The sequence below is a fragment of the Platalea leucorodia genome (genome assembly GCF_965183815.1).
Source record: "Platalea leucorodia genome assembly, chromosome: 16".
In the NCBI taxonomy this organism is placed as follows: domain Eukaryota; kingdom Metazoa; phylum Chordata; class Aves; order Pelecaniformes; family Threskiornithidae; genus Platalea; species Platalea leucorodia.
This window is the reverse complement of record NC_138838.1, coordinates 802,474-826,852: the sequence shown is the minus strand read 5'-3', so window position 1 is coordinate 826,852 and position 24,379 is coordinate 802,474. Positions and strand designations below refer to the sequence as shown.

At 54.2% G+C, this 24,379-nt stretch overlaps 3 protein-coding genes across 4 annotated transcripts; all 3 read left to right on the top strand.

Annotated features, from left to right (window-relative positions):
* Window positions 1-1,706: 1,706 nt before the first annotated feature.
* LOC309598013 (transducin beta-like protein 2) lies at window positions 1,707-3,787 on the top strand (the record flags this gene model as incomplete). The annotated part of the gene is given in 8 exon segments (XM_082328101.1): window positions 1,707-1,755; window positions 1,963-2,089; window positions 2,529-2,553; window positions 2,703-2,986; window positions 3,328-3,382; window positions 3,386-3,529; window positions 3,531-3,654; window positions 3,657-3,787. Coding segments are annotated over 8 exon segments (939 nt in total).
* Window positions 3,788-4,587: 800 nt separating this feature from the next.
* Window positions 4,588-6,732, top strand: LOC309598012 (transducin beta-like protein 2; the record flags this gene model as incomplete). The annotated part of the gene is given in 8 exon segments (XM_082328100.1): window positions 4,588-4,636; window positions 4,844-4,970; window positions 5,410-5,434; window positions 5,584-5,867; window positions 6,209-6,263; window positions 6,267-6,410; window positions 6,412-6,538; window positions 6,541-6,732. Coding segments are annotated over 8 exon segments (939 nt in total). The 3' UTR covers window positions 6,669-6,732.
* Window positions 6,733-7,250: 518 nt separating this feature from the next.
* Window positions 7,251-20,794, top strand: BCL7B (BAF chromatin remodeling complex subunit BCL7B). Of its 2 annotated transcripts, none has more exons than XM_082328659.1 (9): window positions 7,251-7,391; window positions 7,802-7,877; window positions 8,375-8,471; window positions 9,565-9,735; window positions 9,943-10,022; window positions 10,405-12,294; window positions 14,098-17,286; window positions 17,501-18,257; window positions 19,297-20,794. In XM_082328659.1, exons 1-6 carry the CDS (start codon window positions 7,300-7,302, stop codon window positions 10,495-10,497), a joined length of 609 nt encoding a protein of 202 aa, XP_082184785.1. In that variant the 5' UTR covers window positions 7,251-7,299; the 3' UTR covers window positions 10,498-12,294; window positions 14,098-17,286; window positions 17,501-18,257; window positions 19,297-20,794. The 2 variants fall into 2 exon arrangements, with proteins under 2 accessions (XP_082184785.1, XP_082184784.1); XM_082328658.1 differs by having other exon boundaries at window positions 9,550-9,735.
* The last annotated feature ends 3,585 nt before the right edge of the window (window positions 20,795-24,379 follow it).

Genomic DNA, 24,379 nt, shown 5'->3' with positions numbered 1-24,379 from the left:
TTTTGATTGTCTAGAGCTCAACGAAGTTAATGATAAGGTTGAGTGCTTATGGGTAAAGATCAGAGGGAAGGCTAACAAGGCAGATACCCTGGTGGGAGTCTGTTATAGACCACCCAACCAAGATGAGGAAACAGATGAAGCATTCTACAAGCGGCTGGCTGAAGTCTCACAGTCTCTAGCCCTTGTTCTTGTGGGAGACTTCAACTTACCAGATATCTGCTGGAAATACAACACAGCAGAGAGGAAGCAGTCTCGGAGGTTCCTGGAGTGTGTGGGAAATAACTTCCTGACACAGCTGGTGAGCGAGCCGACGAGGGGAGGTGCCCCGCTGGACCCTCGGGATGGCTTAACCTGGGCTCCTTCCAGCCCCCAAGGCATCGGGGGGCATCCGACGGTGTCCCACGTCTCCCCGCAGCCGTCCTGAGCTCCCTCCGGCAGCCAAGCATTTCCACCTCCATCCTGAGCGACGTGGCCTGCGTCCCCGAGCAGGCAACACAGGCAGTGGCGAGGATGGGCCATGGCAGCGGCTCCTCCTAGCCCACCCCTTCCCAGCCTTGCCAAGACCCTCGGTGCTGCCAGATGAGTGCCCACCAATGCCAGCAAGGAGCCCCCAGCGCATGGACTTTGCTGTGTACAACACAAGGAGCGGAGGCGGAGGAGCGCTTCCTCGCTGTGCACGCCCAGGCCATAAGAGCCTTGGCTCTTGACACCAACAGCCGCTACCTGGTCTCCTGTGGGGACCAGGCCATCCGCGTCTTCCACAACACCGCCACTCACCGGGCGGTGGTGGAGGAGATGGAAACCACGCTGAAAAGAACTGTGAACAAAGCCACGCGAGACAGGCTGGAGCAGCAAATCTGTGCCACCCGCAAGGCGCTGGCTGCCATCTACAGCAAGAAGCACTAATCCACCCACACGGCGGCTCAGGCAGCTGCCTTCTGGCTTTTGGGATTAAAGCTGGTCCCCAAGGCAGAGCGGCTGTCCCCCACGTTGGCTTGCAGTGAGTCTGGGGCACCCCAAGGAGCTCCACAGGACATTGTGTCTCCTGCAGGGACCTTGGACCAAACATTGTGGGAATGTTTCATTTCGGCTCCAGTCCCAGCTGTTCACATGTGCCCAGATGAGCACGGATGATTTCTTTCTGCGGGGTAGGGCACAGCCCCTTCACTAATGCCAACACAGGCTCCAGGACATGCTCATGGTGATGTCGGTAAAGATTAACCTTGCTCATTTTCACCCTAACAATACTATGGCATCATGAAACAGGATATATGTCTCACAACAAAGAATAAAGCGAATGATATTTGGCTTCGCTAAGGGTCCGTAAAGGACTGCTTCGCGCTGCCAAAGTTAAGTGAACTGAGGGGAAAGGTAATTCTGGCAGGGGGAGATCACGACCACCGCCTCAAGGACCACCCACTCAAGAAACCCACCCACCCAAAAGATTAAGGAAGTAAAGGTCTCAAGAATCGTAGTGAGCCTGCGTAGTAATTTACATGGCAGGCAAAGAATTTTAACCATGTAAGAAAGGACAATGAATATGTATTAGATGATTGTATAAATAATTGTTAGTTTACATCAACGGGGTGCTGGTTTGTACCATGCACCCGTATTTGCGCATTTACGTAATAAAGGGAAACATCTCGACTCTGTGTGTGAATCAGGCAATGCAAACCGGGTAACGGACCCAAGTTTTTGGGACAACAATGGTGCGGGTATCTGCAGTGGATTACTACGTGCACAAAGGCCCCAGCGGTGGTGCCCGCAGGCTGGGAGCACCAGGGGAGCACACTGGACACACTGGTGTCGTGCCCTGCTCTGGGCACTTGGGAGGGCACTGCACTTTCTTGATTGTCCAGGTGCAGGGAGAGGTTGCCCTGCATAAGGACCTCCCAGGCCGTTGATAAGCCTGTGGCAGCGTTAGGCCTGGGAGCTCTCCTGATCTTTCCCTCCTTCCCCCAGGAAAGTTTATCGTGACAGCTTCCAGCGACACAACCATCCTGATATGGAGCCTGAAGGGCGAAGTCCTGTCCAGCATTAACAGTAACCAGATGAACAACACCTACGCCACGGTGTCGCCCTGCGGAAGGTGAGGGGTGTGAGGTACCCCAGGCTGCTCCTGCTGCGGAGTGGGAGTCTGCAGGAGCAAACAGGAACCTTGCTCCTTCCCAGAGGATGTCATCAGTTCAGACCATCGGCAATTACCTGTTATTTTAATGCAAGTTTCTGAGGGTTCCACATTTTAAAAAGCGATTCCAGCCCCCGAGAGCAGTCTCAGGTACTCAGTGGGTTGCTGTTGTGCCTCAGCACTGCTGTTCCTGTTACCATCTCCTGAGAAGCAGAGAAGAACAGCATTGGCCTCGGATATCGGAGGTGGGACAATGCAAATGGCATGTGCAAAGTAAACAGCACTTCTAGCTTGTTTTTAACCTTTGAAAGGTTAATTACAAAATTAAAATCTTTATTACTGACAGATTGTTTATCAGGAAAATTGTGTTCCCTGCTCTGTCTCTAACTTGTTGCTGCAGGAAGACTTGCCATGCTCTGAGCTCAGTGAGTTTGGGGATGAAAAGCACTTCGCTTTTTTATTTTGGCCTGGGATTTTCTCATGCCCAAGTTGTGGAGTTGCTGCTCTGGTCCTTAGCGTTCCCTTTACCAGCCTGGTTTCAGTGAAAAGGGAAAACTTTTTCAGCTAACCAAAGCAAAGATTTGAACGTTGGTGTCTGAACAGGTTTGCCTTCAGTCGGGAGGCCAGAGGAGAGCTCTGCGGGGCTGGCCCCATGGCCCGGCGCAGCAGATGCTCTGGAACAGGTACGCTGTGTCTTTCACCCGGGTTTGTGGCATCCTGTGGCTTTACCCCCGACGTGAAGGTGTGTGAGGTGTGTTTTGGCAAGAACGGAGACTTCCAGGAGGCGACCAGGACTTTCGAGTTCAAAGGCCACACTGCCACTGTCCATTCCTTCTCTTTCTCTAACGACTCAAGGAGGTAATAGCACGCTCTGGCTCGCCCTTGGGACACACAGGCTCACCCAGTGTACGCCAGAGCCCGTGCAGGGTGGGGAACACTTCCCTGCGCACTCTGCTGGGAGCCCAAGGGTGGAAAAACCCTTCCTGGCTTGCAGCACCTGCATGTTCCCTGTGGATTTCCTCCTGGGGGTGACAGCTATCTGTATTTTGGGAAGAGGATGAGGCCCATACGCGTGTACAGACTCACGGTGCCCAAAAGCGCTCTCTGGCCACGAAGGATTCCTGGTTTGCAGGCGGGGCAGGGGAAGAGACGCTGCCCGATTTCCTTGCACTCACATCTGCTCTGTCCCCTGGCTGCAGGATGGCAACTGTTTCGAAGGACGGGATGTGGAAATACTGGGACGCAGATGTGGAATAGAAGAAGCAACAGAATCCATACCTGCTTCTGACGGGGAAGTGCGAGGCGACGGAGCCTTGTCGCGTCGCCGTGTCCCCCGACGCTCGCGTCGTTGCCCTCTCCAGCAGCATGGACTTTGCCGTGTACAACACAAGGAGCGGAGGCGGAGGAGGAGGAGCGCTTCCTCGCTGTGCACGCCCAGGCCACAAGAGCCGTGGCTTTTGACACCAACAACCACTACCTGGTCTCCTGTGGGGACCGGGCCATCCGCGTCTTCCACAACACCGCCGCTCACGGGCGGTGGTGGAGGAGATGGAAACCACGCTGAAAAGAACTGCGAACAAAGCCACACGTGAGAGGCTGGAGCAGCAAATCTGTGGTACCTGCAAGGCGCTGGCTGCCATCTACAGCAAGAAGCACTAATCCACCCACACGGCGGCTCAGGCAGCTGCCTTCTGGCTTTTGGGATTAAAGCTGGTCCCCAAGGCAGAGCGGCTGTCCCCCACGTTGGCTTGCAGTGAGTCTGGGGCACCCCAAGGAGCTCCACAGGACATTGTGTCTCCTGCAGGGACCTTGGACCAAACATTGTGGGAATGTTTCATTTCGGCTCCAGTCCCAGCTGTTCACATGTGCCCAGATGAGCACGGATGATTTCTTTCTGCGGGGTAGGGCACAGCCCCTTCACTAATGCCAACACAGGCTCCAGGACATGCTCATGGTGATGTCGGTAAAGATTAACCTTGCTCATTTTCACCCTAACAATACTATGGCATCATGAAACAGGATATATGTCTCACAACAAAGAATAAAGCGAATGATATTTGGCTTCGCTAAGGGTCCGTAAAGGACTGCTTCGCGCTGCCAAAGTTAAGTGAACTGAGGGGAAAGGTAATTCTGGCAGGGGGAGATCACGACCACCGCCTCAAGGACCACCCACTCAAGAAACCCACCCACCCAAAAGATTAAGGAAGTAAAGGTCTCAAGAATCGTAGTGAGCCTGCGTAGTAATTTACATGGCAGGCAAAGAATTTTAACCATGTAAGAAAGGACAATGAATATGTATTAGATGATTGTATAAATAATTGTTAGTTTACATCAACGGGGTGCTGGTTTGTACCATGCACCCGTATTTGCGCATTTACGTAATAAAGGGAAACATCTCGACTCTGTGTGTGAATCAGGCAATGCAAACCGGGTAACGGACCCAAGTTTTTGGGACAACAATGGTGCGGGTATCTGCAGTGGATTACTACGTGCACAAAGGCCCCAGCGGTGGTGCCCGCAGGCTGGGAGCACCAGGGGAGCACACTGGACACACTGGTGTCGTGCCCTGCTCTGGGCACTTGGGAGGGCACTGCACTTTCTTGATTGTCCAGGTGCAGGGAGAGGTTGCCCTGCATAAGGACCTCCCAGGCCGTTGATAAGCCTGTGGCAGCGTTAGGCCTGGGAGCTCTCCTGATCTTTCCCTCCTTCCCCCAGGAAAGTTTATCGTGACAGCTTCCAGCGACACAACCATCCTGATATGGAGCCTGAAGGGCGAAGTCCTGTCCAGCATTAACAGTAACCAGATGAACAACACCTACGCCACGGTGTCGCCCTGCGGAAGGTGAGGGGTGTGAGGTACCCCAGGCTGCTCCTGCTGCGGAGTGGGAGTCTGCAGGAGCAAACAGGAACCTTGCTCCTTCCCAGAGGATGTCATCAGTTCAGACCATCGGCAATTACCTGTTATTTTAATGCAAGTTTCTGAGGGTTCCACATTTTAAAAAGCGATTCCAGCCCCCGAGAGCAGTCTCAGGTACTCAGTGGGTTGCTGTTGTGCCTCAGCACTGCTGTTCCTGTTACCATCTCCTGAGAAGCAGAGAAGAACAGCATTGGCCTCGGATATCGGAGGTGGGACAATGCAAATGGCATGTGCAAAGTAAACAGCACTTCTAGCTTGTTTTTAACCTTTGAAAGGTTAATTACAAAATTAAAATCTTTATTACTGACAGATTGTTTATCAGGAAAATTGTGTTCCCTGCTCTGTCTCTAACTTGTTGCTGCAGGAAGACTTGCCATGCTCTGAGCTCAGTGAGTTTGGGGATGAAAAGCACTTCGCTTTTTTATTTTGGCCTGGGATTTTCTCATGCCCAAGTTGTGGAGTTGCTGCTCTGGTCCTTAGCGTTCCCTTTACCAGCCTGGTTTCAGTGAAAAGGGAAAACTTTTTCAGCTAACCAAAGCAAAGATTTGAACGTTGGTGTCTGAACAGGTTTGCCTTCAGTCGGGAGGCCAGAGGAGAGCTCTGCGGGGCTGGCCCCATGGCCCGGCGCAGCAGATGCTCTGGAACAGGTACGCTGTGTCTTTCACCCGGGTTTGTGGCATCCTGTGGCTTTACCCCCGACGTGAAGGTGTGTGAGGTGTGTTTTGGCAAGAACGGAGACTTCCAGGAGGCGACCAGGACTTTCGAGTTCAAAGGCCACACTGCCACTGTCCATTCCTTCTCTTTCTCTAACGACTCAAGGAGGTAATAGCACGCTCTGGCTCGCCCTTGGGACACACAGGCTCACCCAGTGTACGCCAGAGCCCGTGCAGGGTGGGGAACACTTCCCTGCGCACTCTGCTGGGAGCCCAAGGGTGGAAAAACCCTTCCTGGCTTGCAGCACCTGCATGTTCCCTGTGGATTTCCTCCTGGGGGTGACAGCTATCTGTATTTTGGGAAGAGGATGAGGCCCATACGCGTGTACAGACTCACGGTGCCCAAAAGCGCTCTCTGGCCACGAAGGATTCCTGGTTTGCAGGCGGGGCAGGGGAAGAGACGCTGCCCGATTTCCTTGCACTCACATCTGCTCTGTCCCCTGGCTGCAGGATGGCAACTGTTTCGAAGGACGGGATGTGGAAATACTGGGACGCAGATGTGGAATAGAAGAAGCAACAGAATCCATACCTGCTTCTGACGGGGAAGTGCGAGGCGACGGAGCCTTGTCGCGTCGCCGTGTCCCCCGACGCTCGCGTCGTTGCCCTCTCCAGCAGCATGGACTTTGCCGTGTACAACACAAGGAGCGGAGGCGGAGGAGGAGGAGCGCTTCCTCGCTGTGCACGCCCAGGCCACAAGAGCCGTGGCTTTTGACACCAACAACCACTACCTGGTCTCCTGTGGGGACCGGGCCATCCGCGTCTTCCACAACACCGCCGCTCACGGGCGGTGGTGGAGGAGATGGAAACCACGCTGAAAAGAACTGCGAACAAAGCCACACGTGAGAGGCTGGAGCAGCAAATCTGTGGTACCTGCAAGGCGCTGGCTGCCATCTACAGCAAGAAGCACTAATCCACCCACACGGCGGCTCGTCCCGGCTCCCTCCGGGCTCAGGCAGCTGCCTTCCGGCTTTTGGGATTATTTTTTCTTTAATAACACTGAACAACGTGTAGTAAGAGGCCTCCCTCGCCTGCTTTCTGACCGTGGCGACGGGGGAGGTGGGGGCAATCGAGGGGTCCCCGGGCTGACGCTGCCATTCCCTTCCGACATCATTGCTATCCCATGGGATCGATTGCTCAGACAGGGCCGGGGAGGGTTTTCTGGGCTTAGAAGAGGGGCTTTTGGTGGGTTTTTTGGTTTTGCAGACCTCAATCTTTGACGCTAAACGGGGGGGGCGGGGTTAACGCCGCTGCCCGCGCACAGGCAGGGTTTTCCAGCGGATCGGGGAGCTGAGGCGATGCGCAGCCACCACGGGCGACAGCCAACGAGCCCCAACTTAAGATGGAGGCGTCGCCGTCGCCCCGCCCCCTTGCCCGCAGGAGGGCGGGGCCAGCCGCGCAGGCGCACTACCCCTCCCCTTCCCTTCCTCTGGGGCGTGGCGAGCGCGGTGACGCAGGACGCAGAGGGCGTGGGCGGGGCGGGCGCATGCGCGGAGCGAGGCGGCGGGTGCTGCGGAGCCGGGGCTGCCGGGGCTGCGGGCGCCATGTCGGGCCGCTCGGTGCGCGCCGAGACCCGCAGCCGCGCCAAGGATGACATCAAAAAAGTGATGGCGGCCATCGAGCGCGTCCGCAGATGGTGAGAGGCGGGGCCGCGGGGGGGGGAGGTGGGGCCTGCCCGGCCCGCAGCCAATCACCGCACCACACGGCTGCCGGTGGAGGGGCTCCGGTGGCGAGTATCCAATCAGCGTACTGCGTGGGGTAGCGGGCGGGGATAGCGAGGCAGCAGCCAATCGGCTCGCCCTGTCTCCTCGGGGATGTGGGAGAGACCGGAAGCGCCGGTGATCGGCGGGCGGCTCGACTAATCACAACGAAGCGTGCGGGGTGAGGGGGCGGGGCGCGGCGGTGCTCCGGATTGGCGTCCTCCTGGGCCAATCGGCGCCTGGCGGGCGGGCGGGCGGGGCTTGTTGCCAGGATACCCCCGGGCCCGGCGCCCTCCGTCCGCGTCGCCGGGGGGGCGCGGCGCCATTAACGGCCGTGTCCGCGCAGGGAGAAGAAGTGGGTGACGGTGGGCGACACCTCCCTGCGGATATTCAAGTGGGTGCCGGTGGCGGACAGCAAGGAGGTGGGTACCGGGCCCTTCCCCGCGGGGCCGCCCCGGGCCCGCCCCGGCCGCGCAGCTCCCCTCGGCCGCTCCTCGGGGCAGAGGCCCGGGGGTTCCCGGCGCAGCCTCGGGGCGGCTCTGGCCGCTGTGGTGCCCCCCGCCTGCCCTCGCCCCGCAGCCGAGTCCCTGCTCGTTTCTCCCTTGCCGCTGAGCTCACACGCTGCTGGGTGCTCTCCCTCCGCTGCCTGCGGCCCCGGGGGACTCGTTTCTGTGCCGTGGTGCTCCTCGATAGGCGTCAACTCTTTCTCTTCCTCCTGGTTCTGAATGCTTCACAGCTGCAGTTTGGCCCCTCGGTTAGAAAAGTGCCCCAAACCAAAGGGAAGAAGCTTGCAGGAGCACATACCTCCGGGCTGCTGGGAGAGGGGAAGGGCAGCTGCTTCCCTGGAGCAGGTTGTGCCCCTCCACGTCCTCTTGGGCTCCTCTGACCTTGTGTTTCTGCTTTTTGTTCTCTCCTCAAGAAAGAGAAATCCAAATCGAGTAGCAGCGCTGCCCGAGAACCCAATGGCTTCCCAGCTGACACCTCTGCCAACTCCTCTCTCCTCCTGGAGTTCCAAGGTAAGTCTGGCTGAGCCCCCTTCAAGCTGGGGAAAGACTCCAAGGCCTTACAGAAGCTGGGATGTCGCTGGCTTACATATGCCACGTGTGTTGGGAAGAGCGGCGCGTGTCTTCGGTGCGGGGTTGTGCTGATCCGCTTCTGGGCTGTCCCTGCTGAAACTCTTCATTTTTGCTGTCAGAAAGAATCTTAATCAGCTGTTTCTGGGATCTTCCTGGGGGAAGCTTCCTGGGGAACTGGAGAAGCGGGGGTTCCCATTCCCACTTTGCTGAGCAGAGGCCGGTAGCTGCCTGCGGCTGAGCCCGCTGCTTCCAGCGGTGGCTTGTTGTGGACCTTAGGACGAATGGGCAGAGGATCTCCTTGACCTTGCTCTGGATCCCAGAGCACCGCAGCCAGCCATGAGCAGGCTGGGCGCTATGGCGGAGCTGAGCGAGGCTCAGGCAGCGCGTAGCCTCGCTGCTGGAGCAGAGCGTGTGCCTGGCCCCAGTCTCTCTGCTCAGTGCGGCCAAGGAAAATCGGGGAACATGTTGGCCCTGCCAGTAGGTGCGGAAGAAAGGTTAGCGTTGCAGGTCTGTGGTTTGGGACCGCTTTACCTGGAAAAGATGTGTGCCGGGATTGCCTCCCCAGCCGGAGGCAGGTGCTGAGCGTTGCTCCTGGTGTTAGGGTGCTGCCTCGCAAACAGAAGAGGTGCAAAACCCTGGTGCATAGGCCAGAGCTCTCCTGTCCTCAAATGCCTGGGGCCCTCGTAAGCTGCAGATGTGAGATGTCGCAGTGCGGCGCTTTGTGTCACCCCTGTGCCTTCTGCTGGCTCTGTCCGAATAGCCCAGGGTTGTGCTCTGCCTGCTCGGGCCCATTCCCTGGGCAGGAGCACCCCCTCTCCTGCGGGCCAGTTGCGTGTCCGTTGCCAGCCGTGTCCCAGCGGGGAGTCCTGTGCCCGGTAGCCCTTATGTTGAGGGGTGACAGCGAATCCCCTGTACTCAAACTGCCTCCGATGGTGCTCTGCCTTCTCCCTAAGACCCCGGCTCTCAGTGCCGCCCTCGGCTGCCTGTGCCCCTGGGTCAAGGTGCTCTTCTTCACTAGGTGCTGTTTCTGCAGATGAGAACAGCAACCAGAGCTCCCTGTCGGATGTCTACCAGCTCAAGGTGGACAGCAGCCCCAACTCCAGCCCCAGTCCCCAGCAGAGCGAGTCCATGAGTCCTGCCCACACGTCCGACTTCCGCACGGACGACTCGCAGCCACCCACGCTGGGGCAGGAGACGCTGGAAGGTGGGTGCTGGGCTGGGAAGGGAGGAGGAGGTGGCTGGGCCCAGGGAAGGCCCTGCTGGAGCTGGTGCTTGTCTGGTGGGTGACTGAGGCGCTGCTGGAGGTGGACAGGGAGCGTTGTGTCATGGTCTCCTCGCCTGGCTCAGCACTGAGCTGGGTGCTGCCGTGCTCCTGGGTGGGTGGTTTCGTTAACCCTTCTGTTCTCCCCAGAGCCCTCCCTGCCTTCCTCGGAGGTTGCAGACGAGCCTCCCACTCTCACAAAGGAAGAGCCAGTCCCCCTTGAGACTCAGGTAAGGGAAGGGGGATTGAAACCACGTCTAAATGCACACAGACCTGGCCCGGCCCTTTCGCCATCGTTGCTGCCCCTTGTAGCAGAACCCTCTCGATAGTTGGGCTTGCTCTGCAGTCCCAAAGCGCCCTCCAGGAGCTCCCCAAACCTCCTGGCTTCCCGAGCTGTCCCCTGGTTCAGTTCAGGTGTGAAGAAAGGACGGGGAGGTGGAGTAAAACCACGATTCTGGCCAACTGCGGGGGTTCTTGCTCCTGGTGCCCTGGGGCTTCCTCACAGATGAAAGCCTGGGCTGTCCCCACAGCGTGACGCAGCCTTGCCTGGGCCCGCGGGGCTTGGTGGGCACGCCGAGCGACTGTCGCTGCCCGTGACCTCTGCCTTTGCAGGTAACTGAAGAGGAGGAGGACTCCAGTGCGCCGCCTCTGAAGAGATTTTGTGCCGATCAGAACTCTGTGTGCCACACGGCCTCGGAGAGCTAGCCTGCCCGGCCACGGGGAGAGCGCCTTCGCCAGCCCCTCGCAGAGCCGCCCGCCCTCCCCTGCGGGACGGGGTGCTTCCCCCCAGCCCGTCCCTTCCCCAGGGACGGGCACTCCCGCCGCTCGCGCTCCAGCCTGCCCTGCCCTGCCCTGCTCTCGGAGGCAGGAGCCCCCCGCCAGCCCCGGCGCACGGGGCTGCCACCAGTACCTGCAAATTTGCCTCTATTTATTGGCTCCCTCTCTCCCTGCTGACCTGTCCTGTAGCGCGGGGCTCTCTGGCGGGGGCTCTGCATGCGCAGGGGGAGTTGTCCGCGGGGCTCCCTGCTCTCTGTGCCCCCCCGAGGCACCGGCAGCCGCTGTTTGCCTGCTTCTGGCTCCCTTAGGCACTGGGAGCGGGAGAGCCGCCTTCCACCCGCACGAAGCGCTGTGCCCGCTCCCTTGGGAGCGGAGGCAGGAGGTGGGAGGCGGGGGGGAAGAGAGGCCGAGTCCTGCCCTGCCCGCAGCGGGGGTCTGCGCTGGGACGCTGTGCAATAAGCTGCTAGTTTAAAGCCATTCCTCTTGGGAGAGAGGGGAGCGCTCCCCCCACAGAGGGCAGGGACCGACCTGCCGAGCCCCCGTGGGACAGAGCCCCGGCCCGGCGGGGTCTGCAGCCCCAGGCCCCCTGCCCCGCTCCCGGTACCCCCCATCCCCGGGATGGGGAAGGGCGCGGCAGGGGCCGAGACCCCCCGATTCCCCCCCATCCCTGGTGCCCTCCTGCCGCCCCCCGGCCTCCCCCGCCGCCACTGCATGTCCCGCCGTCTGCGAGGGAGCCTGGCGAAACCCAAGGCGCGGCCGCGCGTGGAAGTGGAAAGTTATTTTAGCACTGAATAGAATATTTTTAAAATTAAAACTTATTTGAAATACAACGCCCGGTGTCTGCGGGACGGGGCGGGGTGGGATGTTGGGGCCGGGGGGGGACGGGGCCAGCGTGGCGCCCGCGGCCGCCCCCGGGAAGGCAGGGCCGGGCCCGGGCCCATTGTCCCCCAGGGCCGGTTGCTGGCGGGAGGCCTGGGATGGCCGCGCCATCCCTCGGCGGGGCGGTGGGAGCTGCGGCAGTAACCGGTGCCCACCGTCTTTGGGGTGGGCGGGGGGCGTTCTGTACCTAGCTTCGAGGTAACGCTTAGAGCCCGGCATGCGAAAGAGCCCAATAAATTAGCTTAATTAACATGCCGTCTGTGGGTGTCTTTGCAGTTGCCTGGCTTCGGTTCGCTTGCGCATTGCCAGTAATGGTTTTCACTTCGGTTTACCCAGTCCGGCGTGTAAGCCGAAACCAGAGGCGGATGGTTTCCTTTGTCACGCTGCCGTGTGGAATCGTTAAGTGTTTTTAATAATTTATCATTTCAGGATCAGGATGGCCAGACAAGAAGGGCAGCTGCTGATTAATTTGAAAATGAGCTATCCTGATGAGATATTGAGATAGTATTGATATTGAGATCTTGAGAAAATAGTTTTAGGGAGAGAGATCCAGAAAGAAGACCTCTTGCAATCAGAAACAGCAACGAAACGAGCTTTCTATGGCGGTGTGTGCGTTGCTGGATTAGGAGTATTGAGGATGGAGAGCGAAGACAAGAATTGCTGCTGCCAGGAGCTTTCAGGAGCCGGGCGTCGGCCTGGAGGTAGAGCAGAGCCTCAGGGGCTGCATCGGCTGCACTGAGACCAGCGAATGCTTCACGTGGATGCCGCAGCGGCGGAGCCACTTGCTGCTTTTTAAAACATGGAGCTGTGGCGGCCCAGAGCAGAGGAGTGCGTCCGCAAAGCCACGTATGTGCGGCTTGAGCACTGGTTTGTCCCTTCGGTTGTCCCTATGACTTCAAGTGATGGCGCTGCATTGCTGAGGAGAAGGAAAGCTGTGCCAAGCGCCGGGATGAGAATGGGCCCAGCGCTAAGAAAGTTCTGCTGAATTTTGATGGGGGAGCAAAGGAGACCCCTCTGAACACGGAGGAGCACAACATCCAAGATGCCGCTGCCAGGTTTTTAAAGAGAGACAAACTGATGTTTGAGGGGGTGCTGGATCTCACAGAGACGACACGTATTGAATTCAAGAACTTCTCTACAGGGAATATCGTGGAATACATTAGAAAAACCCTTCCAAATCACATCTCTGCCTTTGCAAACGCTATGGGTGGTTATTTATTTTTTGGAGTGGATGACAGCAGTAAAGTCATTGGAAGCTGTAGTGGAGTGAAGAAAGAAGCTTTAGAAAAAACAGTAGCTGATACCGCGGGCTCGATGCCCATCCATCACTTCTGCGGCTCTCAGGCTGGTGTGCAGTTTAAGACTTCCATCCTGAGCGTTTACGACAGAGCAGAATGCTTGCAGGGCTGCGAACGCGCTGTGCGAGCTGAAGTGCTTTGCCGCGCTGTTTTCCACGATAACCCCGAATCCTGGATTGTGACGGGCGACACAATCGAAAGACGGAGCGTCAGAAAACGGACGGAGCTCGTGACAGCTGCAGACCTGGGTAAAATCTGCATTTCCATTGGTGCCAACTTCATTTTTGCCTTGGTTTGTAAACTTTCAGGAGGAAAGACCAACTTTTGTTCTGTGTTCTCACCAAACCTAGAAAAGGGACTTGGCCCGCGGCACACCCACAGGCACCGGGGGTGACGGTACGGTAACTGGCCTCCAACGGGAAACGTTCAGTGAAGCATTACTCTCTGAACTGGTTCAGCAGGACTTTCTGAAGCATTCCCAACTGGAAATAGCCTTCCTCGGGATCCCATATGCCCCTAAATGAAGTGGAAAGGTTCAGAATTGCCCAGGAGCTTCCATTACTCTTAATGAGAGTTACAGAAAACTTTTGAAGCTGGCTTTGTCTGTTAAGATGCTTAGGAGGGAGTGATGTCCTCATGGAAATCTGGTCCTTTGAAGTGCCTAAACAGGGTTTATTTTGAAAAACAAAAAAGTACTTGCTGGTGCTGATCCCCATGGAGTGAAATCCCCAGTGCTTGATGCCTGGGTGGTGATTAATCACCATGCCCTCGTTTGATCTGTGTAGATCCAGCATCTTGGCACAAGTTGTGTGCCAGCACTGAAGTAAAATCATCCTTGTCGCTGTTATGGTGGTGTCAAACTGACCTGCAACTTTTCTTCTCCTTCCCCTTATCAAGTACTAAGAACATCTGTAGCGAAGTCAGCAGCACTAGGGTAGCTACTGAAACCCGGTCATTCATCTTCCGAGATCAGCTCGAGGGTGAGAGAAGTCCTTTCAAGTCTGCAGCTTGGCAAGCAACGCACAGTACGCAGCCGGTTGCAAACCGCTCCCCCTTCCCGAGGCTCGCGCGCGTTCCAGATGTCTACCGAAACATCACTTTGCACACATGGTGTGGCTCCGTGGGGGTGAAAGGCTGTTTTGAAGGAGCAGGGGTGCAAGGCTTTGCTTGTTTTAAGGCATATTGTCCCACTTCATCGTGAAGTCCTTCCCCTTCAAAATCTACATCCTGCGTTTTGTTCCATCGCCCCCCAACAAGACCTGTATGGCGCGTCCTGGAGCGTTTATTCTGACCGCAGATTTGAATAAGAGTTTTTCAGTCTTAAGATGAAACTAACCCTCCTTTCCTACAGGTTCCCTGTAACACAAATTTTCCTGGAGTGTGTGCCCGTGGCAGTGACTGCGTGAGCAAGGAATACGCTAGCCGAAGGGGACCTCCCGTCTCCGTGGAGCCCCGGCCGTGCCAGGCGGCTCCGGCCTCGTGTGTGAAACCTCCCCTGTGGCCCTGGTCTGCGCTTAGAGCCGGGACGTGGGGTCTCTGCGAAGGGCACAGTCACACACAGACAGCGAGGGCGATGCCAAGAGGAGGGGAACGAAGCAGCAAGGTCTTTTGGAGATGTGCGTCTACCCAAGAGAGCCGTGGTACACGTAGGTGGTTCCCGTAGGTGCTGGTGTGCCGAACTGGCGCGTCAGGCATCTCGTACCTGCGCACTGGGGTCTCGGCAGGCTCGTCCCACCTGGGGTCTAGGTCTTGCCTTTGAACCGTAAAGCCATCTATGCTTTGAGCCCTCTCTCCTCTACAGCACATCAAGATCCTGCCGGTTGGACGCGATACTGTCGGTCTTGACTCTGTAGGCAGTATTTTCTTGAGTAGGATTGCGAAGGGAGGTTTTAAATGAATGGTTTTAGTTACTCTTCAGTGCTGGGTTTTAAAAGTTCATATGGAAGGATTTTGATGGATATAACGTAATTTTTTCTTCCTCCAAGATCTTTCAAATCTGGCTGATGAATTTGAGAATTAGCTCAGTTTGTCCTCCTCTTATCAAGCCAGTTTATTCAAAAGCTGGTCTCCAGTGTGTGTCTGAACTCCAAGAATGCCTCTACCCAGGTAAGCTGTTTATTCTGGATATATTTTTGAATTTAAGATTGTATTTGACAGAACTTCTAGGAAGATAATGTGATACAAGATTTTAGGCACACAATTGTTAGGGTATTTAAAAGATGCAACTGCTCCAAGAATGTGGATTTCTCTGATTTTTCAGGTGTTTTGATCTCTCCTTCCATTTTTCCCACTAAGTATAATCCCTAATGCACACAATTGCCGAGAATATACCTGGTGTCCCAGGGGTTTGAGCACTGTCTGGCCCCTGTTATGCTCAAAAATCTTCTTATGGACAATGAGGAGAGAGAATAATTTATTTCTAGTACAACTGAAATCTAAGTAGTCTAATCAAGGAATTATTATTAGTCAAGATCTAATTATTACAGATAAAGAAAAAAAATACAATAAATGAATACCACTGTGAAAAAAGTAACGATGATGATAATAATAGTAGTAGTAGTAGTAGTAGTAGTAGTAGTAGTAGTAGTTACCTGCACGTTTCCTAGCATCCACTCCTGATCCTGGCATTACGTGCAGCCTTCCACCGCCACTCAGGATCCTGCTGTTGATGGCTTCGGTCTGCTGGGGTTGTTAGGGCGTGTTGTCAGCATCCCCAGTTCTTCCGTCAGGAGTACGTCGTTGATGTTAATGGTTTCTTTTTCCTACTCCAGGTCACTTGCTGTACGTTTGCTAACGCACTTTTACACCTTGTTCTTTCTTAACCAGTATGCAATTCACTGTTCCACTGGAGTTCAGGACACACGGCACGTTTCACAGTACTTGTTCTCTGTTACCCTTAAAAACAGTTTTGTTCAGCTCTGAGGCTGCATTGCTTTACCCGACCATCTGAGAGCTATTTCTGGCCTCGGGATCTCCTGTGCTCTGTCTCTTGCCGCCCCACACCTGAATTCAGCCCTGCATCCCGTATCCCACATCTCAAGACCGCTGCTGTCCTACCAGCCCTCTGCTTCTGCGCTCTGCATCGTCATGTTAGAGGCGGAAAGATCTCACCCTGTGCAGAAGAGCTGCTTGTTGCCGCTCTCTGTATAAATTGACGGTTGTTATCTACAGCCACCTGGTTATTCTATTACAGGTAAACCAAGTGAAAACAAAGCTCCAAACAGATCAACAAAAATTCAAACAAAGCAACCAGTCGAGCCTCCCACCTGAGGCCTTGCACACTCAGCGCACTCCCGTGGCTTGGTACTAGCAGTGCTGTATTGCTGGTCTGCGGGGCCGGGCACCAAGCCGTTGGGTGTCTGATGTCGGATCGGCTTAGCCGTTTATCTCACCCAGTGAGTTAATTCTGCCACCCTGCTCGCTGCTACAGGGGAACTTCAAGCTGGGACACACCAGGGAAAGTAAAGCTCAGCCCGTAACGTGCGGGGGTGGAGAACCTTGCCTTGGTTTTATTTTTTTAGGTGAAGACTTTGATTATTTCAGAAACACTTCAGCTATAAAAGCAGCGATGGTTGCTGAGCAACAGATACTCCCACATACCAAGCCCTGACAGACAAGGGAACAGAAGTAGCCAAGGGCAATGCCAATCCGATAACGTTCCTGCAGAGCAGGGCTGTGGCTTGAGGTCCGGCTCTGGGACACATGGGAGAGACGCAGAATTCCACATCCTTGTCCAGCATCGGGACCGCTCCGATCGGTAGCAAGCAGATACTTTCTCATTAAACATAGTCCATGGATTTTTTTTTTTTCTAAATGCTGACCTATAGATGTATGTATTAATTGTTAATTTTTCTAATTATTTTTGTCATTTTGCTATCTTTTCACATCTGTTTTCAGGATTACTCTGATGATTGATTTACCGATTGGTTAATAGTGTTTTGGTACAGGATATGCAATTGCTGTTTCTTGATGAGAATGTCTTTTATTAAATGGAAGGCTGTGACACAGTGTAAATGTACGCTTGCATTTGAGATTTGTCTGTGTTATGGATGTGCATAGCTGTAATTTTAACCTGTAAATTTAACAGACGATTCGTGTTAATATTTTTTAAAATTACTGTTGACTCCGCTACACTGAACACGTTTAAGACTCAGCTGGACGTGGCGCTGGGCCATCTCGTCTAGATTGTGCTGGAAAGGCTGGACCAGATGATCCTTGAGGTCCCTTCCAACCTGGGATTCTGTGATTATTTTGGAGTACCACCAAGTTTATCACTGGGATGAGAGGTGTCCTCACGTATTGCCCTCCATCGAATAGGAATGTGTATCTACACATCAAGATGATGCTCCTAGGTGCGTTGTGTTTTACCAGCCTGGAGCGTAGGAGATGCTGCAAGTGGGCTGCTCCATCTGGTTCAACCACCGGTCTCTCGCTGTGGCGGCAGCGCATCCTTCAGAGGAATGCCTAAATAATAAGAAGGCAGACAGAAAGGAGGCATGTCCTTCCAAAGAGACTTTTCCTTATTCCATTTAGAATTCAGGTATGCCTGAAGCATGGAGTTCCCACCTCTTTTATTCATACAAAAAGTCCTCACAGATTTACCACCAGGTATCATGGGAATGCTGAAATTTTTATTCACATTAAATCATTTACTTTGATGACCTCATGGTATAATATATTCCTCCAGTAACTGGTGTGTCGAGTAAATTATTTGCTGTATTTTGTTTTTCTGATTTTTGATTTCTTTTTTCTAGTGGGTTCTAAGGAAACCAAATGGAAGCCAGAAACCATCTGCGCCAACCTGTTCTCAGAGTATCCTGCATTAGAGGATTTAATGAAAAAACAAATCCATCCACTTAACAAGGGGGTACCGATACTTTCAAGGAGTTGGGCTGTTGATGTTGGATTGCGGAAAAAACAGGATATTGTGTGTGATGTTCTATTAGTAGCTGAAAATGCATATCCAGTATTGTATACTGTAGTCAAGGACGCCTCTTCGGCTGAGTCTGGAAACTCGAGAGAAGCTGCTTATGCGTTAGAGCAGAAACTAGTCCATGATGGGGGAGATGCTTCCAAAGTGTGTGTGATTCCTCAAATACTGCACCTGAATGGCACAAAGAACCAGATGGAAGTTGCAGAGGATGACATTCCCCAGTAAGAAAACCAAGGAAACCCGGGTGGTTACGCCAGCTTGTACCCAAAGGATGGCATCCTCCCCTGCAGGGACGTCCCCGCGTTCCTGCGTGCACCAGTGATTGTTGTGCTGCGCTTTAAGTCCTGCTTAAGCGACGATCTCGGCTGTGAGATTTTCAGCCTTCTCACTCCCAAACAGTATGAGCTGCTCTCCAAGACCCTGCACAAAGTCAAGGAGCAGTTTGTCCTTGGTCTTCCTGGAACAGGGAAAACAACTGTGGCTTTGGAGATCATTAAGAGAGTAAGAAACATTTTCAGCTGTTCTGCAGAAGAGAGACTCTACATTTGTGAAAATGAAGCCTGGAAGAAGTTTGTGGAGTAAGCAGTAATGTGTATTTCCCCTTTTTTCTTTCATCCCATCCTCTGTACATACAGCACGAGCCCTGCTGATTTTACATCTGTTTGCCAAATATGTAACTTCGGCTGACACAAACGCATAATAATCATCTCAGGAAAGGTGCTAGTATGGAGAGTATTATTGAGCTGAGCTCTGGCCCAGATCCAGCATTCACTGACTGCAGGGAGAATCCCATGTTCAGTGATTGCTGGATTGTGTTAGACCTTCAAAAGACGATGGCCTTAGTTTAACAGTCTATTACGGCTGATGCTGCCACCAAAAATACCCAAAAATGCCTTTCTCTGTCGCTGCCTCAGCACTGCCTGTGCTGGGCCTGGGGCGAGTTCTTGTGCGGCTGTGCTAGGAACTGGCCCTTGGACCTGGGCCATCTAGGCAAGAAGAGAAACGAATGCCCTTTTGGCAGAGGATTTCAGGCAGAGCAGTTCCCCAGTCCTGTTCTCGCTGCGTTTCCACTTGCATCAGCACAGCTAGGTCAGCAGCCCACCGCGACGGACGAGGCACCTCGTGTCAGGGAACAGCAGCCTAGCTCAGGGCCTGAGCAGCAGGTCCTGGCCCCGGCAGAAGGGCTGCCGGTCCCTGCTCACCCCGGGGAGAAAAGGGAACCCATCCTTCCCGCGGGAGCGCGGGCACCGCGCTGCCTTCCCTGGGCCGGGGAGCGCAGGGCAGAGGGATGCCTCTGGGGATCCCGGGGGTCGCCGTGTGGGAAGGGTGGGCTTGAGTGTCCTCTTAGGGTACAGCCGACACCAGCTGGTGGGGGCTGTGCAGCGATACCTGCGCGCAGCCAATCCGTTGGAATAAATGTTCCCACCGGGACAAAGATACGGCAAGCTGCAGCTGAGATGGGAAGTTGTGCGTTTTTAGACTGTAAGCAGCAATAGGCCTCCAAGGAGGAACCCACCGAGAAACGGAGGCAGTCAGTACAGATTTGTCTGGTCACATCTTCTTTTTATTTACCATGTGGGGTTTTGGGGGTTTCAGTTTGTTTTTTTTTTTTTTTAGAGATAAGACCTGCCGGTCTGTGACACGTACTGCCTTCTTAAATGGGAACTTCCCAGAAATGAAACACATTGTGGTTGATGAAACTCAGAATTTTTGTGCCAAAGAACACTGATACCATTGTGCCTGGGAGCTAGTCAAGAAAAAAAGTGGCATTTTCTGGGTCTTCCTGGGTTTCTTCCAGTCCACTCACCCATATGGTTGTGGTCTTAACTTTTCAGAGCTATATCCTCGGGAATGGCTGACCAAAGTGGTCCGTAATGCCAGGCAAATACACAATGGCTGGTTTGGTCTAATGGAGAAAATCCTCCAAAAACATACCGCAGATATGCCCTTGCCCTGTGAGGTGCTGGCAGAGTTGTTTGAACAGGCTGAATGTGCCCATTCTTTGTCAGGCGACTCCGTAATAAAAGAAAATATGGAAACACTTGAAACGGCAGAGTACGGGACCATGCAGTATCTATTGTGCAGTATATATATCTCTCTGTATATATCCAGCGAGGCTATTGCGCCAAAGCTATCGCAGTCCTGTGCGGTACCCGGAGCGCAGCCCAGGTGTCCAGGCGGATATCGGAACCTGACAAAAAAGACAAATAAGGAACTGCAGGGTGAGCTTTGCCTTGCGGCCCGCGGAGGATGTTTCAGCAAACGTCATTGTTCTCGACAGCATCCGACGCATCTCAGGCCTCAAGAGGAGGATTGTGTTTGGCATAAACCCTGTCCCTGCACAAGAGGAGATATCTCTCAATCTTTGGCTCTGCGTGGCATCCAGAGCCAACACCAAACTCCATTTGCTCTATGACAAAGAAAATAAATACATTATTTAGAGATGTGTTTTTAAACGTTTACTCTGACCTACTGCTACGGACACTAGAATGCTTCGCTCATTTTTTGTTCAGTGATATTATAGGGCAGCCTTAAGACTTTTTTGATGCCCTTTCTGTAGTGATAGAATCATAGAATCGTTAAGGTTGGAAAAGACCCTTAAGATCATCGAGTCCAACCGTTAACCTATCACTGCCAAGTCCACCACTAAACCATGTCCTCAAGCACCACGTCTATCCATCCTTTAAATACCTCCAGGGATGGAGACTCCACCACTGCCCTGGGCAGCCTGTTCCAATGCTTGACCACCCTTTCGGTGAAGAAGTTTTTCCTAATATCTAACCTAAACCTAGTCTATGCAAAAAAAAAAAAAGAAAACAGTTTGACATACATATTTCATCATGTGTAGGCCTGTAGGGTGTTATAAAACTGCTTTTAATTAAAGGACATTGCCACCTGGAGAGAACAAATGGCTGAAAATGGCAATTGCAGGAGGAAGTCAACAATGACAAACTACTTGGATAAATCATAGAACAGTTTGGAGACTTGTACTTTCAGTTCCTCTGCTCTTTAAGCTGATTGCATATTCTGACTTGTTTCAACACTGCCAGAGTGGAACCACTGGTAGGAAACACAACGGGAGCTGTCCTTGTTTACGTCCCTGCTGGTGCTGGTGCAAATGGTCAAACCTCTGCTTTTTTCAAGGGGGGGGGGGATTTTTTCTGAATTTTCAGCCAAATAATCTCTTTTCTCATCCAAAATGAGAGCCACAGCCTGCTTTGGGGAGTGGTGGTGACTCTTTTCACCTCTTCTGGGAATGGGGCAGTGGTTTTGTAGTCCCATTGCGTCATCTTAAATGCAGGTTGCTGCCCCTGGAGGCAGCTCTGGCCCCAGCAGTAGAGTCCCCAACCTCTCATGAGCAGGCTCGGGTGTGCAACAGTGTAGAGAATTGGGAACTTGGGGGGGGGGGGTTGGCAAATTAATCTTCAGCCAGGTGAGCTCCACCTTGCCGTGCAGCTGCCCAAGTGCTAGTGCTGGCATGGGGGGCAGTGGCAATGTGCTGCCTGGGGAAGGAGGCAGCACAGGATCATGGAATGGTTGAGGTGGGAAGGGACCTCTGGAAGTCATCTGGTCCAGCCTCCTGCTCAAGCAGGGACACCCAGGCTGCCCAGGACCGTGGCCAGCTGGCTTTTGAGTAGCTCCGGGGATGGAGACTCCACAACTTCCCTGGGCAATCTCTGCCAGGGCTCAGTCACCCAGGCAGTAAAAAAACGTTCCCTGATGCTCAGAGGGAACCGCCTGCGTTTCAGTTCATGCCCATTGCCATGACAGCCCATTTCTCCAGCCTGTCGAGGTCCCGCACTTGATGCTTCTCCCTTGTGTTCCTCTCTTTCGGTAGCTGCTCACATTTGCACCCACTCGAGCTGTTTAGAAACTGCAGTGGGTCACCAAGATTTCCTCATTCTAACTGGGACCATGGAAGCATTGAAGTCAACAAGCTGTTGCAGTACGGTGTGTATATCGACAGCCCGGCTCTTTCTGTCATGTCAAATTTGACATAAGCAGTATGGCTCTTCAAACTCTGCTTGTGCAAAACCCTGTTGAGAATCTACCACATAATTACATCTTTTCTTTCCATCTCAGATGCCAACTGTTGCCAGAGCTTTGCCAATGTTTGCTTTGTCGTGTAGTTCCTATTATTGCTTACTCTGATATTAGCTTTTAAAAAGCTGAATAAATAGTGACATGATAATGTTGTATTTGCCCAGGAGAAAAAAAAAAAGATACTTCACTGTGACTCTTGTACAATTGCATCAGCTTTCTGCTTTTCTGTAATAAATGCCTTTTTCTGATTTTGGGATCTCTAGTATTTGTGGCGGGCAGTGCTCCAGACCTGAAAATGTGAGGGCCTTGCAATGCCTGCAGGGACCACCGAGGCATTGCCATCGCAGCTAATGGTCTGAGAAAGAGGAAGATCTAAATCCTACCGGGTTTTGCACTTGAGGCCCTTAGCATGCCAGTTTAACGTCAGCACTGCAGCGCACTTAGGCGAACGTGCGCTCCTGCGGTATTTCAACTTGCCTTGACCAAAACGTTCCCAGAGTAGCAGTGGGGAAGCAATTCCCAGCCCAGCATCCCAGGGGTGGCACGGCGGGGAGCACCCTGCGCCCGGGGACCCTTCGGAGCGGGGTCCCAGCTGGCAGGGCTGGGTTGCAGAGCGTGCAGACCTTCTGGGCAGTGACTCCAAAGAGGACCACGGGGCGACCAGGTTGCCGGGGGATGATGGAGTCCATCTCAGGGCTGGCTCCAGGGAAGGGACCAGAGAAGTGAAGATGCTGGCTGAGGAGATGGTGCACAAGAAGGAAGGATACAGGTTCCCAGGGACACCTCTTCGAGCAAAGAGGTTGCATCATGGACAACCTGGGGGGCTGTTTAAGATCTTTGTCGGCGACATGGACAGTGGGATCGAGTGCACCCTCAGCAAGTTTGCTGATGACACCGAGCTGTGTGGTGCGGTTGACATGCTAGAGGGAAGGGATGCCATCCAGAGGGACCTGGACAGGCTGGAGAGGTGGGCCCATGTGAACCTCATGAGGTTCAACCAGGCCAAGTGCAAGGTCCTGCACATGGGTCGGGGCAATCTCAAGCACAAATACAGGCTGGGTGGAGAACGGATTGAGAGCAGCCCTGAGGAGAAGGACTTGGGGGTGTTGGTTGATGAGAAGCTCAACGTGGCCCAGCAATGTGCGCTTGCAGCCCAGAAAGCCAACCATATCCTGGGCTGTGTCCAAAGACGTGTGACCAGGAGGGTGAGGGAGGCGATTCTCCCGCTGTGCTCTGCTCTCATGAGACCCCACCTGGAGCACTGCGTCCAGCTCTGGGGCCCCCAACATAAGAAGGACATGGACCTGTTGGAGCAAGTCCAGAGGAGGCCACGAAGATGCTCAGAGGGCTGGAGCACCTCTGCTGTGAGGACGGGCTGAGAGAGTTGGGGTTGTTCAGCCTGGAGAAGAGAAGGCTCCAGGGAGACCTTACAGCAGCCTTCCAGTACCTGAAGGGGGCCTACAAGAAAGCTTGGGGGGACTTTTTACAAGGGCACGTAGTGATAGGACGAGTAATGGCTTTAAACTGAAGGAGGGGAGATTTAGATTGGATATAAGGAAGAAGTTCTTCACTCTGAGGGTGGTGAGACACTGGCCCAGGTTGCCCAGAGAAGCTGTGGATGCCCCATCCCTGGAAGTGTTCAAGGCCAGGTTGGACGGGGCTTTGAGCAACCTGATCGGGTGGAAGGCGTCCCTGCCCATGGCGGGGGGGTTGGAACCAGATGATCTTTAAGGTCCCTTCCAACCCAAACCATTCCATGATTCTATGACCATACAGTGTATGTGGACCTCCAGAATGTTTTCACAAGACCCCTCCCCAGAGGAGGCACAGCAGGGAAGGGCTGGGGAATGCAGCAGAATTGGTGGCACCAGGCAACTGGCAGCAAAACGGCCGCTGAGGCGCGGTGTGTGTGGGACAGGGGCTGCCACCCTGGCCCACCCACAGAGGGACGGGCTCATTGCAGCTTGGGACCGAGGTCCTGGCGTGAGGATGCTGGTGGTCTCCGTGAAGATCATATCATAGAATCATAGAACCACAGAATGCTTTGGGATGGAAGGGACCTTTCAAGGCCACCCAGTCCATCCCCCCTGCAATAAGCAGGGACATCTCCAACAAGATCAGGTTGCTCACAGCCCCGTCCAGCCTGGCCTTGAATGTTTCCAAGGATGGGGCATCTCCCACCTCTCTGGGCAACCCCTGCCAGTGTCTCACCACCCTCAGTGTAAAAAATTTCTTCCTTAGATCCAGTCTGAATCTCCCCTCTTTTAGTTTAAAACCATCTCCCCTTGTCCTATCGCTATTGGCCCTGCTAAAAAGCCTGTCCCCATCTTTCTTTTAAGCCCCCTTTAAGTATTGAAAGGCCGCAATGAGGTCTGCCTGCAGCCTTCTCCTCTCCAGGCTGAACACCCCCAGCTCTCAGCCTGCCCTCACAGCAGAGCTGTGCCACCCTCGGAGCATTTCGGTGGCCTCCCCTGGCCCCGCTCCCACAGCTCCATGTCCTTCCCGTGCTGAGGACCCCCGAGCCGGACGCAGGGCTCCAGGGGGTCTCCCCAGAGCGGGGCAGAGGGGCAGAATCCCGTCCCTCGCCCCGCTGCCCACGCTGCGGGGGATGCAGCCCAGGAGACGCTTGGCTTTCTGGGCTGTGAGCGCACATTGC

What these genes read in the sequence shown, in the direction of transcription:
- BCL7B (XM_082328658.1), top strand. Translation starts at nt 7,300, where the DNA reads ATGTCGGGCCGCTCGGTGCGCGCCGAGACCCGCAGCCGCGCCAAGGAT. An exon ending in CGGTGGCGGACAGCAAGGAG is followed by an intron (nt 7,878 to 8,374) that starts GTGGGTACCGGG and finishes TCTCTCCTCAAG; the next exon opens with AAAGAGAAATCCAAATCGAG. An exon ending in GGGGCAGGAGACGCTGGAAG is followed by an intron (nt 9,736 to 9,942) that starts GTGGGTGCTGGG and finishes TGTTCTCCCCAG; the next exon opens with AGCCCTCCCTGCCTTCCTCG.